At 40.3% G+C, this 14,945-nt stretch overlaps 1 protein-coding gene across 4 annotated transcripts in view; it reads left to right on the plus strand.

Annotated features, from left to right (window-relative positions):
• LOC111335571 (nucleolar pre-ribosomal-associated protein 1) overlaps nucleotides 1-14,945 on the plus strand; it is a 34,947-nt gene that overhangs the window by 13,751 nt on the left and 6,251 nt on the right. For all 4 annotated transcript variants that reach the window (XR_015990861.1, XM_088730895.1, XM_088730896.1 and 1 more), the window contains exons 15-32: nucleotides 285-363; nucleotides 1,787-1,951; nucleotides 2,792-3,553; nucleotides 4,056-4,694; nucleotides 5,004-5,107; nucleotides 5,429-5,474; nucleotides 6,118-6,175; nucleotides 6,895-7,031; nucleotides 7,136-7,200; nucleotides 7,636-7,709; nucleotides 8,469-8,659; nucleotides 8,975-9,085; nucleotides 9,880-9,943; nucleotides 10,942-11,104; nucleotides 12,026-12,119; nucleotides 13,266-13,426; nucleotides 14,028-14,139; nucleotides 14,757-14,863. Coding sequence is in view for 3 of the 4 variants with exons in the window: in XM_088730895.1 (XP_088587021.1) it covers nucleotides 285-363; nucleotides 1,787-1,951; nucleotides 2,792-3,553; nucleotides 4,056-4,694; nucleotides 5,004-5,107; nucleotides 5,429-5,474; nucleotides 6,118-6,175; nucleotides 6,895-7,031; nucleotides 7,136-7,200; nucleotides 7,636-7,709; nucleotides 8,469-8,659; nucleotides 8,975-9,085; nucleotides 9,880-9,943; nucleotides 10,942-11,104; nucleotides 12,026-12,119; nucleotides 13,266-13,426; nucleotides 14,028-14,139; nucleotides 14,757-14,863 (3,132 nt within the window). In the remaining variant the exon portion in view is untranslated. The remainder of the gene's footprint in view (nucleotides 1-284; nucleotides 364-1,786; nucleotides 1,952-2,791; nucleotides 3,554-4,055; nucleotides 4,695-5,003; nucleotides 5,108-5,428; nucleotides 5,475-6,117; nucleotides 6,176-6,894; nucleotides 7,032-7,135; nucleotides 7,201-7,635; nucleotides 7,710-8,468; nucleotides 8,660-8,974; nucleotides 9,086-9,879; nucleotides 9,944-10,941; nucleotides 11,105-12,025; nucleotides 12,120-13,265; nucleotides 13,427-14,027; nucleotides 14,140-14,756; nucleotides 14,864-14,945) is intronic.

Genomic DNA, 14,945 nt, shown 5'->3' on the forward strand with positions numbered 1-14,945 from the left:
GAGTACACATAACGCTGCTCGCGTCAGTGTCACGCAAAGGTCACGCAATGAAATGAATCGTTTTATTTGGCGTTGATTTTGTGGGGAAAAAAACAAATCAGTAGTGGTTTAGGTTGTGCCCCATGAGTCCACAACATTTTGACCACTGTCATGATAAATATCGTTGTCAGTAAGAGTACAGAACAGGCTAAATCACTGTCGATTTGTAGGCTTAAGATGTAATACATACTCAATACATGTGAGTGATCTTCATTTCTCCATTTAAAATCATTTCATATCTGTAGCTACCACCAAAGACCAGTAACAACATCTTAAAGCAGCTACAAAGCTTCTTGAGCAGGACAACGGTGCATAATGAGCAAGGTAAGAAAAACCCTTACATTAGGCTCTTAGACTTCCACAAGTGATTTCTTATAAAAGGAATACTTTATCAAGCAGACAGGCTCTGGGGGTTAAGAAAGTTATCCACAAGTGGATGTTGTCATAACAACTTGAAATGATCCAGAATCCCTTGTAAAAGTAACACAAAGTGGTCACTTGGGAGAATCAGGGAGTGAAAAGGCGGAGTGTTTTTGGGCTCACAAGGCTGTGCTCTAGCAATGCCTGGTGGTCCCTGGTGCCTTACTTTTGCTCTTGGGCGACTTGGAAATTTTAGTTTTTTCATACAAAGCATATGCTGGGCACCCTGGATTTCACAGTTTCAGAGCACTGGGCTCCATTCAATTTTCCTTAGAGCACAGCCTTGGCTCGTAATGCGTGGTCTTATTTTGCTCATCTAAACCCTAATAGATGATAAGTAGAAATAATGATAGGTAGTGAGATTGGCCTGCTGACAGGACAGGCAAAGTTTTTTTTTTTTTTTTTCGCTTTTTTTTTTTCGCAGATGTAAGCACAAGGCAAGAGTGAAGAATACATGCACTTTGCTCCTCATCCAAAAAATAAAAAAAAATAACGCCTGTTCCTTAGGCTAGGTGGGATTAACCCTTTCACTCCTGAGATCTAAATATCAATTAGCCCTTTACACCCTAACATCAGTATACATATTCTCCATACTGTTCTCCATACATTTCTTAATGTGTTGACAAGGAGAATTTGCTTCTCAATCAAGAAATCTAGAACTAGTGTTTCCAGTGTCTTGTTTGAATCCTTTACCCCCCCCCCCGACATCAACATGCGTATTCTCTATACTGTTCTCTATACATCTCCCAAGGTGCTGACAAGGAGAATTTGTTAAACAATCAATAGTTCCTTTGGTTGGTGATCATTTCCTTAATTCTCGTGACCTTAATGTGTGATTCAGAAATGATAGTGTAAGGAGAAATTAGATGCTGATCACTCACAGGGGTCGAAGAGTCAACTCCTCTGTCTTGAATTAACCAGTATCCTAGTTTATGTTTTATTTTCTTTCTTTCTTCTCGTTACCTTTCTGGTTTAAAATGAATGGAAATTGTAAGAAGAAATTACCCATTGGTCAGTTCCAGGGTTGAGAGTTAATGTGTAGGTGTGAGGTGATTCAATATGCCTACAGGTGAGTTCTGTCGGCATGCAATAGCCTCAGAAATAAACACGAGACATATGAGTCATCACTGTGGAAATAACAACAGTGATGAGCGATTCATCTCTGACATTTTTTTTAAAAAGCATCATAATACATTTGTAGGGTTATTGCTTATTTTGCGATCGAAAGAGTAGTGACGTGGGATACTTGGCCAGCCAATGTAGACCAGGGTCTTATACATGTGCATTGTAATATCAAGATGAACATTTTCTTTTATACGATTTGTAGAGAAATCGACAGTGTTGGCTGAAATGAACCGCCATCTTGAGCTCTTGGATGGAGAACAGCTGGGAGCAGTTATTACTGACTGTGTTGACTTCTGTAAAAACCAGCTTAGTGGACAGTTTTCTCCCCTTGTTCAAGTTCTACAAGTTACAAATTACAGAATTACAGGTGAGCAGATGCCTGGAGCATAATTTTCTCCGTAATAAAATGGACCTAAGATTGGGAGGAACTTCAAAATCAAAAAGTCCTAAAGATTTAGTTGAAAAAAAAGCAAAACAAACAGGAACGAGGATTTAGATAAGTATAGCAGAGATTGGAATGGACTGCACACAAAATCTTGGAAAATATTACAGTAGTAGAACCTTCAGTTGTCGCTGTGCTTCCTTTCGAATTTTATACCTTTCCTTTCGTCTGCTGCAGCGGTTGGCGTCACTCAAGCATAATCTGAAAGAGAGCCGGACGAATGCTTTGAAAGAGACACCTAATCAAGAAGAAATTTATTTTTCTTTACAAAGTATAGAGCATAGTCTGCTCTGGGTTATTCTCTCCCGTTCAGTGTCTCAGCAGTTATTGGTTTTGTTATGCAAATTGCAACTATAACTATTTTTGAAGATTTTCTCTTTTCGTTGGTAATTTTGTTCGTCAAAAAAAAAAAAACTGATTTTAAAAAATCATAAACTTGCAAAAATCGCAAAATGGGTGTATTACTTTTTTGTAAAAGGTTTGTAGCCGGAGTAACAATCACTCAAGTAGTGTATTTGGTATTTGTTGTCCGGGAAATGTTTGTGTTGAAGTGGACTGTTCTTGGTGTGGAGTGTGTGGCGTTTCTAAAAACCTGATTCCAATGCTTAATGATTTTCAGTTTTCACTGTCAACAACGAAAGCCATTTTCACCAGCACCCTCACTGAGACGATCACACTTCATCATCAACCCAACACTCGAGTGACAAAATACTTGATCCTCTTTTCTTATGTCACTTTTATCAAATGTCTGTTTGTGTTCTAAAGGTTCCAGTGGTACAGAAGACATTGTCCCTTTGTTGCAAGCCCTTCCGTTTGGTGTCCTTATTTGGCAAGTGCTTGGAGAGGCTATACAAGGTGTAAATAAAACTGCAAATCAGTGTAAGACTTCATCACCAGATATGTCATCCTCTGAGAATAAAACTTCCAGCCCTCTTGACAACTCATGGATCCAGAGCCTGTTAATGACGGCCTTAGAAAAAGAGCCATTAGAAAAGACCATTCCACTTTACTGCCATGTCCTCATGTATTTGCGTACGCTTAAAGCAAAACTTATCGTGATTCGTACTTCATCTGAACACTTCCTGCTTCACTCTGCTCTGCAACTATGCTTTCAGCTTCTGCAGTGTCTGCTGCAGCGGTTGGCGTCACTCAAGCATAATCTGAAAGAGAGCGGGACGAATGCTTTGAAAGAGACACCTAATCAAGAAGAAATTTCTTTTTCTTTTCAAAGTTTAGCCTGGCCGCAACATTCCTGCAAACCTATAAGGCAGGGATACTTTAATATAGACATTTTCCAAACAGTTCTCCATCATCCGGTGATTTTCGAGTGCTTTCTTTGGAAACAGGAACAATCTGGTCAGGTTCTCCGGAACATTGGTGCACAGTGGACATATAATGTGGCTAACTTGTTGCTAACTGTGCCACCAAGTCTGACTGTTCAACAGAAGAGGATTCTGATGGCTCCTTTTTTCAGCAAGATTTGCAAGGAAGGAATGCTTGAAATTGAGTCTGCCAACAACGGAAACGGTAATTAAGAAGTTATGAAACAAATAATTTAGATTATTGGTTACATAAAGGTTTGTGTTTGTCTAAAAATTTCGTTTGTTCGTTGGGTTAGATATAAAAATTCCAAGATTGAAAGCACAAACTTAAAAGTGAATGGAAATTATCAAAGATGAAAAAAAATTGACGCGGATTGCAAACGACAAGCTGGAAAAAAATTAATTTTTCAAGATGCACAAATCGTAACGTTGCGTTCTTAAAAGGTTCTTGAAAACAGTGTCCTCACTGACAGCATCTGTGCGTTATGATGAAGGTCTGTTTCAGAGAGTCTGTTTCAGAGAAGCGTCGGTAGTACACGATTGAAAAAAAAGACAACCAAAAAGAAAACAAAAAATCAAGACGGAAACACATTTCTCCGAGTCTGAGATTTGCATTAGCCTACAAGAAGACCTTTGATAGTGATATTTATACGTATAATGTACTCCGCCATATTTGCAACTTATCAAACATTTTGTCACATCCGCAGTGATATCACCTTCCCAAGCTCTGTACCTTCTTGGTCTTTTCCACGAGTACTGTGACGAAGAAAATCAAGTGAAGTTTATGTCGCGTTTATCTCAACTTCCCTCTGACGTACTGATAACAATTGATGCGGTATCAAGAGAAAAACTCCCATCTGTGTTTCTCACGACTCTGTTGACTTTGCTGAAGGGTGAATCATGTTGTGAAGATCATCTTTCAACTTTGTCATCAGAACGAAATCCATTTAAGACAGAAGAACCTCTTTTATTGTCGCACTTCAAGCAGTTGGTCAAGATTTCAGGGCATGTGAACTGCCCACAACTCGATTACACAATTTTAAAACTTTTGCAAAAGTCTTTGTTATATGTGATGGGTTCATCAGCCACTTTCTTAGACATCTGTCTCGACCAATCCACTAAAGCCAAAGTTGCTATTGCAGCACACCTAGTTACGCACTCTCCATCCCTACGGTCGCATTTTGAATGTCGCTGTTTGGATAAACCGGTGCAGAGGAAGAAGGCCAAAGCACTTGGCAGTACCTCTACAATGATTCCAGTGGCGCTCAAGGATCGTCTGGTGGAGTTTCTCCCCTTAGTGTCATCGTACTTGTTTTGTATACGTGGAATAGGGAGAGAACATTTAGGTAAGGTAAACTTCATTTGTTTGCGATACCCAATGGGGCAATTTCAGTTCGGTGTTGAAAGTAATCTGTGATGGATTGGTCTTGCTTTGCGTAGCTCTGCGACCCAGGATCATTGCCAGTATCTTACCAACTGCCTACTAACCCGCCCCTCCCCTTACCGGACATTAGCTCTAACTTGTTATCAGTTGACTGTTGTTGGGTTAGGGAAGGGGTGCTCTCTGATGTTATCGCATGAACTCGAGGTCTGTTAAGATATATAATTATCAATAACTCAACACTGCTATCTCAGCAAAGTTGTTTCTGTTGTAGGTAATAGAACGCAGGAAGTTGTGTCCCATTTGGTTGAGGTGTATTGGGCACCGTTATGGGAGTGGCTAGTTAGGGATAGGGAAGGAATCTTCAGTGACTCGGAGGTAAATAAAAATAATGCTCTGATGAAGTACTGAGAATTTGGTGGGTTTTAGCTCTGTGTCAAAAAACAAAGACCAAGAACAATTGCCAAGTCACCATCGCTTCAAAACTGAAGAGTATACAATCTTTATGTTAGGGATTAAAATTTCATGTATATTTCTTAGTTGATGATGTCTGACAGATTCTTTCATTACTGAGGTAAAACCTTTTGTATGAATGCAGATGCTTGCATTACCGTATTTCTTCTTATTATTGTTATTGTATATGTTCTCACAAAATAGAAAGATTCAATACACAAATTTAACATTCTATTTTCGTTACAGGAATTATGCATGGACGTGCTTCATGCTCTAACAGTAAACATGCAAGGTTAGTATCCAGCTCGAATGAGTAACGATCAGGATTGAACGCAACTGCGAAAACGACAACTTTTCCTTGTTTCCGCAGCAACTCAACGAAGTAATAAAAAATTAAGGAAATACTCTGAGTCCTCTTGAGGAATGAAACATCGAACCTTGGTCAACCTTTCAATTTTGCGCTCTTCGTTGCTCTCCATTGCTCTTCGTTGATCTTCAAAATGAGAGTTCAAGAGAGCTTAGCAATACTTCATCGACAAATGAATCAATTTCGCGATTTAAATTGATGTTCTTGCCAATTTTTATAATATGCGCTTGCTAGTTACTGTTAGTAACTTTTATGAATTTTGTCATTTCGTTTTGCTTACCCCCTAAAATCGTTTGCGATTTTCGTCGATGCTCTTACGTTCAATCGTGGACATCAAGTGTGCGAGTGTGTACCGTAGCTCAGTGTCTTGTCGTACGCATATGCCATACAATTACCATTACTCCATTAGCATGCGAAGGAAGCAGCCCACCTGATCTTAGGGGCACTTTTTTTCTTTCAACATTCTGGGTACAAGTTTCAGGCAAATTAATTTTGGTATAAGCAACGCGAGACTCCCGTGTATCTTGACTGAGTGATGTTAAATGTTCTGTTTTGGTTCTTTCCTTAGATAGCAATCTTTTAGAAAAGCTGAACGAACTTTTGATGAGAGCTTCGTTATGGGACAGGTATGGGAAAACTGTTACAGTATTTTTCTTTTTTTTTTTTTTTACCCTTGGCACAACTTTACGCTTTTACAGCATACCATTTGAAATTGTGATGAACATTAAATGACTTTTAGATGGAAACAATGAGATCTTGTTTTGCTTACAAAATAAGTGCAATACTTTAAATTTTTTCAAACTTAAATTGGCTTTAATTTGACATGTAACACTGTCACGTATCCTCCCGTGCTTTCCATTAAGTAAGATTGCAAAATTGATTTCAAGTGAGCCAGCGTAATTTGAATAAAGCTCTTGATACTGTGGTAATTTGGTTTTATCAACTAAGTTAAAATTGTAAATTGGCCACCGTAAAGAGTTAAAAAGCTGACGTTTCGAGCGAACAAGCCCTTTGCCATTTACTCTGACGAAGGGCAAACGCTCGAAACGTCACCTTTTTAACTCTTTATGGTGGCCAATTTACATTTACAACTTGTTGATAAAACCAAATTACCTTGCTACCCCTGAAACTTACCCCCTTTATTCTTGATACTGTGGTTCGTTTGAAAATGTGCTCGGTGTTTTTGCATTTGTTTGAATTAAAGAATGCCTGATTGACTCGAAGAGTGTTTCACTTTTCAAAACAGTCATGTGAAGTCATCATTCACCTGCAAACGAAAAGTAAAAGGAAAAACGCGGAACGGCTAAATTAGTAGAGTTTAAAGTTTGATTTAATTCCTTCCTAGATACCAGCAGAGAATTTGTCGCCAACTTGTAACAAGCCAATATTGCAACTTCTCTACCAATGAACATGGAGTGGATATTATTAGCAAATTCTGTTTTGCATGTATGGAATTCTTGTCCATTAATCTTATTAAAACAGGTAAAAAAAACTGTTAATCCTCGTTAATTTTCACATTTTCCAGTTTACCTATCTGCAAATTAGAAGTGAAGGTTTATTAACGTGATGGTTATCTGTACAATTAGATACAAACAGGGACAACGAACAAGTTATTGAGGAATCTCTGGATTCTTTGGAATGGATTTGCGAGGTATGTTTTCGTCCAGGGTTTTTAAAGAGAACAAGAACACTAACAAATTATTCGAGGTTAGCAGTATGGATTGTGTGAGAGGGTAACAAAGATAGTTTAAGCCGTAAGTTTGATTTAGCATATGACCCGCCCGGCCCCGCTCGCGCAATCCCACAAAAAACCATGGTGAAAGCTGACGCGTGGAAGACTGGACGAGTTGACGTGAGCCGGTCCAGCCCTGGTGCACTTGTTCTGCGACATTGTTTGCTGTTGTTACAAAGAAACAAATGACAGCAGTGAACAAAAAGGATGAATTGTTGATAAACTGATAAAATGCCTAGCGACTGAGTTATGTCGGGCTGTACGGGAAAATATTTGGCTTGAGGTCATGACGCATTTTCCCGTCTGTCCCTCCTACTCATTCAATAAGTACATAATACTTTTCTTGTTGTTTAGAAAGCAGTCCGTATCAGTATCGTGGATGCAGATTGCTCGACAACCTGGACGAACTTTGTAACTAACTCGTTAAGGTAATCCATAAAACAATACTGAAGACGCTATTCTGCATAAATCATAAAGAGTTCAACTGATTTCGCCATATTGCTCTTAGCCTGTTTTATCCAAGTTGTCAAAATAGGTGTGTGACAGGTACATGTATGTGTTGACATTATATTGACAATAAGAGCACTTTACCCCTACCCTCCCCACCCCCCTCCTACACCCCTTAGTTGTTTTCTATGGTTCTCATAACATTCATGGCAAGTTTCCCCCGGCCACAAGGAACATATTGACAGTAAGAGCACTTTACCCCTACCCTCCCCATCCCCCCTCCCACACCCCTTCGTTGTTTTCTGTGGTTCTCATTACATTCATGGCAAGGTTCCCCCAGCCATAAGGAACATCTAGTTATAGAATACCATTTCAAAAGGATGTACGGATTGGATGATCTCTTCTTGCGACACGTGGTCGTCGTACCGAAAAAACGGGCTTTTACTGTCTTATTCCGAGAAATCTGAACAAAATGGCGCAAACGACCAGGAAGACTTCAGTCTATCGGCTTAATTATGCAGATCAAGATCCACCTAAAATAAACAAGCAAGACTACTCTGCTGAGAAGAATGACATTGTTTTTAAAGAAGACATAACCCCAGCTATCTTTAGCCTTAAGGCTGTCCTTTTGTAGGTAAAGCTAACAGTGTTCTCGCACCATCAGCCATGATAACCCCTCTCTGCATACAAAAGGAACCTAAATCAAGTCCTTCGTTGTAACGTAGTTCGTTGCTTTTCAGGTATAAATTTGAAAGTTCTAAGGTTCTTCGAATTTTAAGTCGCACAATTAAGACCATCTACAAGAAACAAGAGAGTAGAGAGAGTCTCCTCAGTGGACCACTGTCCTTGGATACTTTGTATGAAATGGTGTTAAGTCATTCTGAGTTCTTGGATGTCATCCTTAGCACTGACAAGAACATGGATACCAGAGGTGATGTAACTATATGATATACAGGAATTAACGGAAGAGCTTGTTCTAGTTTGTTTGTATGTTGGGTTTAAGGTGCATATCGCCCAAAATGTCTTCTTGGTAGTGTTAAATTTGGGAATATAGTATTTCATTAGATATATACGCTCGTGTATCTTGTGAATTTGATTTTTAACGAGGTCTTCGCTGAAATAGACACATGACTGAGAGATTGACGGACTAATGGTCGGGCGAAATGACGGATTGTTTGGGCGAATTGAGGGATTGTTTGAATGATTGATTGATTTTTTTTGTTTTGTTTTTTTCGCTTTTTTACAGAGAAGCTGGCAGACTTGATGGTCACAATTGTAGAGTTAAGTCCCAGCTGCTGCAAGTCTTCGCACCTTCCTGTACTGTTTGCAGCCTATTCTGCCAGCTTGTCAGGCACAGGTACAAACCCTTCGTCTTTTTTCAATATTTACTGTTCCATTCACCAAATCAGATCGTGAGACCGTAACACACTGTAGTGTGTTTTGTACTCGTTTGACCAAGGAACGCTCGAAAACTAGTTTAGAGCTGCGCAACTCACACAGTTACCAGGCGTCTTAACCCTTTAACTTCCAGAAGTGATTAACATGTAACTTCTCCCTAGAATGTTCATACATTATTCAACAAACAGGTAATGAGAATTCTCAAACTTATCGGGTAGAGGTTGTTATCTTAATCTTAACACCAAACTCTCACAACTAATGTATAAGGAAATGTGTTGCAGTCAGGCAGCTAGAGGGGAGAATTAACGATCACATCATGGAGATTAAAGGGTGAAGGGGAAAGTCCAAGAATTTTACGGAAAGGATAAATAACGTCACCTCGCTGATTTGATCGGCCTCTTTGGTTTCGTTTCATCCACTTCCGAATTTGTTGGTATCGTGTTGACAGTTGCCACGTTGCTTCACTTTTATGTCAGTGTTACAGAACTATTCCACGTTTTTTTCAAATAAAGTCAAACTGGTGAAGAAAACAGAAATTATCTTTATTTCCGCCTTATCTTTTGCCCTTCCGTTGAGTTTCATTTTCCCCATTACCAGATCATGTTTTTTTTAAAGGCACGCAACTATTTTTCCCCAGTCATGTCTTAGTGTACATGGCACATGACTGCCTCGGTGCTACAGAGCTCATTTGTGGCTGGGGAAAATGGATTTTGCATCACCGTAGTTTAGCATGTTTCTGCTTTTTGTTTGCAGATCAGTCTGTTTTGTATCTGATGAATCTGTATGAGAAAAACCACGTATCATTTAGGAACTTCAGGTAATCCTCGTCTAATTGAGATAATTACGGATATGTTAGAGTCAAAGATTCAATGCACTCTTGCTACATCTCGTCGTAATGTAAACAAACGGATCCGCTACAACCTCTCGCTAAAGGGTGGAGGCTTACTACAGCAGCACACCCCGGTCTCATCAATTTGAAACAACTGGGAGTAATGCTTTTCCCAGGTAACCCCCAACTAACCTTTACCAGAGGTGGTCCAGAAGAGGAAAGCCGCCATGTTAGAGTTATAAGACAGCGCAGTGAGCCGGCTAGGGCTTAAACCCAGACATCTCGATCCAAAGTCTAGCAAGCTAAACTTTAAGCAGCCTTTTCTCGTGGATGAAAAGGTGTTTAAAGATAACGTACCGTAAATCCTCTAATAAGCTCCCCCCCCCCCGAGCTTATTTATTTCAGGTACTTTGGGGAGGTGGTGGCTTATTAGAGGGGGGGGGTTATTAATTTAAACCGATGTTCACCACCAGGGTACAATAGGAAATGATATACCGTATTTATTCAAAAATTGTTCTCATTTTTTAATTTTTTCAATCACATTACTTAAATACATTTATCGTACTTACTGAAATGAAGTGTTATTTTGAATTTTTGTTTTTTGAGGGGGGAAAGGTAGGCTTAATAGAGGGGTGGGGGGGTTGATAAATTTCTTCCTCTAAACAGAGGGGCTTAATAGAGGATTTGCGGTACTTTGCCGCCAAAGTACATTTTCTGTTCCAGAGTGAAAAGCTAGAGATAAGAAATCTGTAAGAATAAGCATCCAAGGCGTGTTCTTAAAACAGAGTGCTAACTACAATTAGATCTATTCATTTAAAGGACTCCAGTTCCTTAAAATCTGGTCTTGAAATGAGTGACATGTGAGAAGGATTGTGAAAGTGGAAATAGTAACAACTAAGTGAAGCAGGGGACTTTGATTGGATTCGAGACAGTAGAAAAAAAATTCTTTGAAATAACGCTTATCTTCGGCACCCTTTTCTTCGCAGACCTTTTCTCTGGGGCCCAGCTGCTGCGCGCCATCATCAAGTCTCTAAGAGCCTGGGTCCATCCCTGCTGCAACAACCAACTGTCACTGAAGTGATGGAACAAATGGCTGCCAGCAAAATGTACCAGTCAGTGGTGTCCTTTCCTCAGGGCAGGCCTTTACAGGTAAGAAATGTTTGGCCAATTGATCTCTTTTTCTTGAAATTTTTTTCAGGTAAATGGTATATGGAAGCCACAGAGTAAGGCAACAATGGTAATGACATGAGTTCTTAACTTCCTAAGATAAAAGAAAAAAAAGCCAGTTAGTAAGCAGCCACGCACAACATTTTGACCTCAAAGCAATTTTCAACCGAGTGTCGATTGGTCCAGAAAATTTGCGCCAAAAACCTGAACCAATCGCAACTTGTTCACCTGTGTTTTCCCTCGCTTCAGGGAGTTTTCTTGTTTTTACTTTGAGTTCTCATTGCCCCTTGTGATCTTTCCTTTGTTGAGATTGGCTGCTATGATCATTACGTTTTGTTTTAATAACACTCGATTGAAGAGCGCTCTATGAAATTTCATCAGCATGGCATGGCTAACATGATGGCTTTCGGTTCCGACATGGAAATATGCACTATACTTGAATCTTCACAGGTGAAGTTCTTTAGTACTGGTGACAATATTGTCACAATTTTGCCTCTAGCAAGGTCACTAGCCTGTACGTTATCCATGGCTATGACGTCACTGCACCTTGTCGTCATGTGCAACCACGTCCAATCCAACTGTCTGGAAACTTGTGACTAGACAAGCAAATAGTGTATTGCAAACCCAGTATTTTAATGGATTGGGATCCCTACTCCCCTCCCCCCCACCTTCAGTTTCGGAATTCCCCCGGTCTAAATCCGTCATATTCTCGTTTTAGGCACTCACCTTGCGTAAACGAAGGAAAAACCGGGGGGGGGGGTATGGAGATCGACGGTGACCGATAGCCTGGCACAAGCTCAATAGGCCGAAAACTGTGAAACCCTGATCTACACAGTGCACTGAATTCATATATAAATCGGAAGGTCAGGCTGTCTTCATTTGTTTCTTTAAATTCTTTGCCAGCCTCAAGTCCAGATGGAATTTACTTGCGAAGGACTCCAAGACCTTTACGACCCCTGTTTCCTTCTTCCGTTATTCAGCTGTCTTCTTGCTCCAAGTAAGTAAAATCGCTTTGGGTTTTGCTGAATATGGCAATTTTCTGTTGGGTGTCGATGGTAATCCGGGATTGCTCAGGTTTTGTGTCGTCTCGACCAATCAGATTCGAAGATTAAACCACTCGTGACTTGGTCACCCTTTCTACCCAATAAGTTTGAGCATTCTCATTACCTGTTTGCTGGATAATGAGTGGATATTATGGGGAGAAGTTACATGTTAATCACTTCTGGGAGTTAAAGGGTCAAGGCAGTTTGCTTGTTTATAATTTTAGCAGTTCGGGGATTTTTGTGATATTTTACTTTCATGTGTTTGGTTGCTGTCTTTACTTTGGTTTGTTTTTACGACACTCAATCGAAGAGCGGTCTACTTTGTATAACTAATAGCGTTTGATATAATATTGCAGTACGATTGTTGCGTACCGGTGATTAGATAAGTACACGAAGATGGTTCTGTTAATACTCTCTAAACAAAGCCTATCCATCTTACAATGGATCGGTGTGGTCGATCACTGGAGACTTGTCATTCCTTTGTGTATGTTATCCGAGAAACTTCATCAACAAGTGTTAGTAATTAATGATTAACCTAGTAGACTTTTAGCCAATAATAGGTTTTATTACACGACTCGGGCAGTCAGAGGGCCAATAACTAAAATCAACCAATCAAAATGCTCTATTGCCGGTCAATATTCTCTCAGTATTGGACCGGGCACTGTCCCGAATGGCCCCGAATGATACCGCACTTGTGTCCTTTTGGACTTCAGTCGTATAATAAATCTCTTATTAACCAAGCTTGCTCGGGACCGTACTGGAAGAATAGCGGCCCTCGGTATTTTTTGTACGGACCGAGCGCAGCGAGGTCCGTACTGTCAAGACCTCGGGCCGATATTCTCCCAGTACGGCCCACGCGCTTGGTTAATAAGATATATAAACTTTCCATATCACTGTATACGTTTTTTCGGAGGAACTGGGGACCAAAAGCGAACAAAGTTCAAGCTGCCGACGATAGGTGTGACGCCCATGCACCAGCAGTGCTCAGAGTTGTAGCTTTAGGAGGCGATAACTGTTCAGCAGAGAGTATTGAAGAGTGCCATCGAAACGTTTTGTGAACAAGCTTCACTGTCTTGATGATCTTTGGTTCTGTTTGCTAGATTTTCAAGCCGACTGTCGAAAGTTTGCGGAGCAAGGGTGCTTGGGTTTATCAGTGGCTGCCCTGTCCTCACGTGATGTGAATATGAGGAAAGCGGGATACCATGTGCTTAGCAGATATATGATGCATCTTGATGGTGCAAGATTCAGGGAGAAGAAACAGGTTGGTAGTCCTAAGCAGCAGGACAGACAGTCAGCTAGGCGAGCAGGCAGGCAGACATAGACAGACACGCAGACAGACAGACAGGCAGACGGACAGACAGAAAGACAGACATATAGACAGACATACAGGCAGACAGACAGACAGACAGGCAGACAGACAGATAGACAGACAGACAGACAGATAGACAGACATACAGGCAGACAGACAGACAGACAGAAAGACAGACCGACAGACACAGACACACAGCCACGAACAGACGGATAGAAGGAAGACAGATGCAAGAATAGATCGGAAAGAGTTGACTTTTCCAAAACTTATTTTATTTAAAAGGGAATGCAAGAAACCACTCAACTAGGATAGGAATGAAGAAAAATCAGCCATACTAGATTGGCGATGTTACCATTTCTCTCCGTCTTTCTCCACAAACTGCACTCCTTGTTTACAGCTAGCTTTTTCGCACTCAGTCATTAACACGACCCAAGAACCTCGAAACAGGCCAGAAAGGGGAAGACAGGGGTTCTTTCTAAAGCACTCAAAGAGTAGATATGATGTTTAAAAGTAAAGTGAGTGCACTAAGTGTGATGTGCGTCTGTTTTCTCAGATTTTTCATCTATTGACGTATTTGAAGAACAGTATTACCGAAGAGTTTTGCCGCCTGTCCACTCTAATGACGTGCTTTGTTGCTCGTGTGGCTCACATTCTTCTGAAACCAGGTCAGCCTTTTGTGAACATTCATTAAACCGTCTGACTAACGGGCCTTGGATCAATTTCAGTATCTTAGCAACTGCGCACCTACCCCTCCCCTAACTGAACAACACTCAGGTCAAGTTAGGGGTAGTGTGGGGTTAGGGGAGGAGTAAGTGCACAGTGACTCAGGTACTGATTATTAATCCGGTGCCTTGACTTTCTGGTACGAGTCTGTCTGACTGAGTACTAAATCTGACCACAAGTATCTAGTGAAAGATTTCAGGAAATGTACCCAACGACATGAGCTTTTGCACTTGATTGAAGCTAGTTTTTAAACTATTCCAAAATGACAAACTCAAAAGTTTCATCACTATGTGTTCATCAAAATATATGAAATCTCTTGGTATTTATATTTCCTTAGTTTTTTTGGACATTACACCACTTATGCACCCTCGCCCTTTTTGCTTCCTTTTTTTCTCGACAATGACAATGAGCAACACTTCCGAAGAAAGTCGAGTATTTAACATCCTTGACTTATATTTTAAAAAAAAAAAGTCTCGAATTTACCCGGTAATGTTGACTTTTAAGCTTCTCTAGTGCTAAAAAAATGACTCGCTTATTTTCTTTTACTTTTATTTCACAGAGCATCCCTTCTACATTATGATGAACAGCTTTTTACTCCAGAGACCTGCTTTGGATCTCAGGGATTTACCGTTGTTTTACAACATGTTCAACAGCAGTACCATGCAGGTAGAAACACGTTTTAACGATAACAGTGACCCGGATGCCAAAGAAATAACAGAATAGACTCTCTCTGCGGGAGAGACATGAG

The sequence above is a fragment of the Stylophora pistillata genome, chromosome 8 (assembly GCF_964205215.1).
Source record: "Stylophora pistillata chromosome 8, jaStyPist1.2, whole genome shotgun sequence".
NCBI classification, from domain to species: domain Eukaryota; kingdom Metazoa; phylum Cnidaria; class Anthozoa; order Scleractinia; family Pocilloporidae; genus Stylophora; species Stylophora pistillata.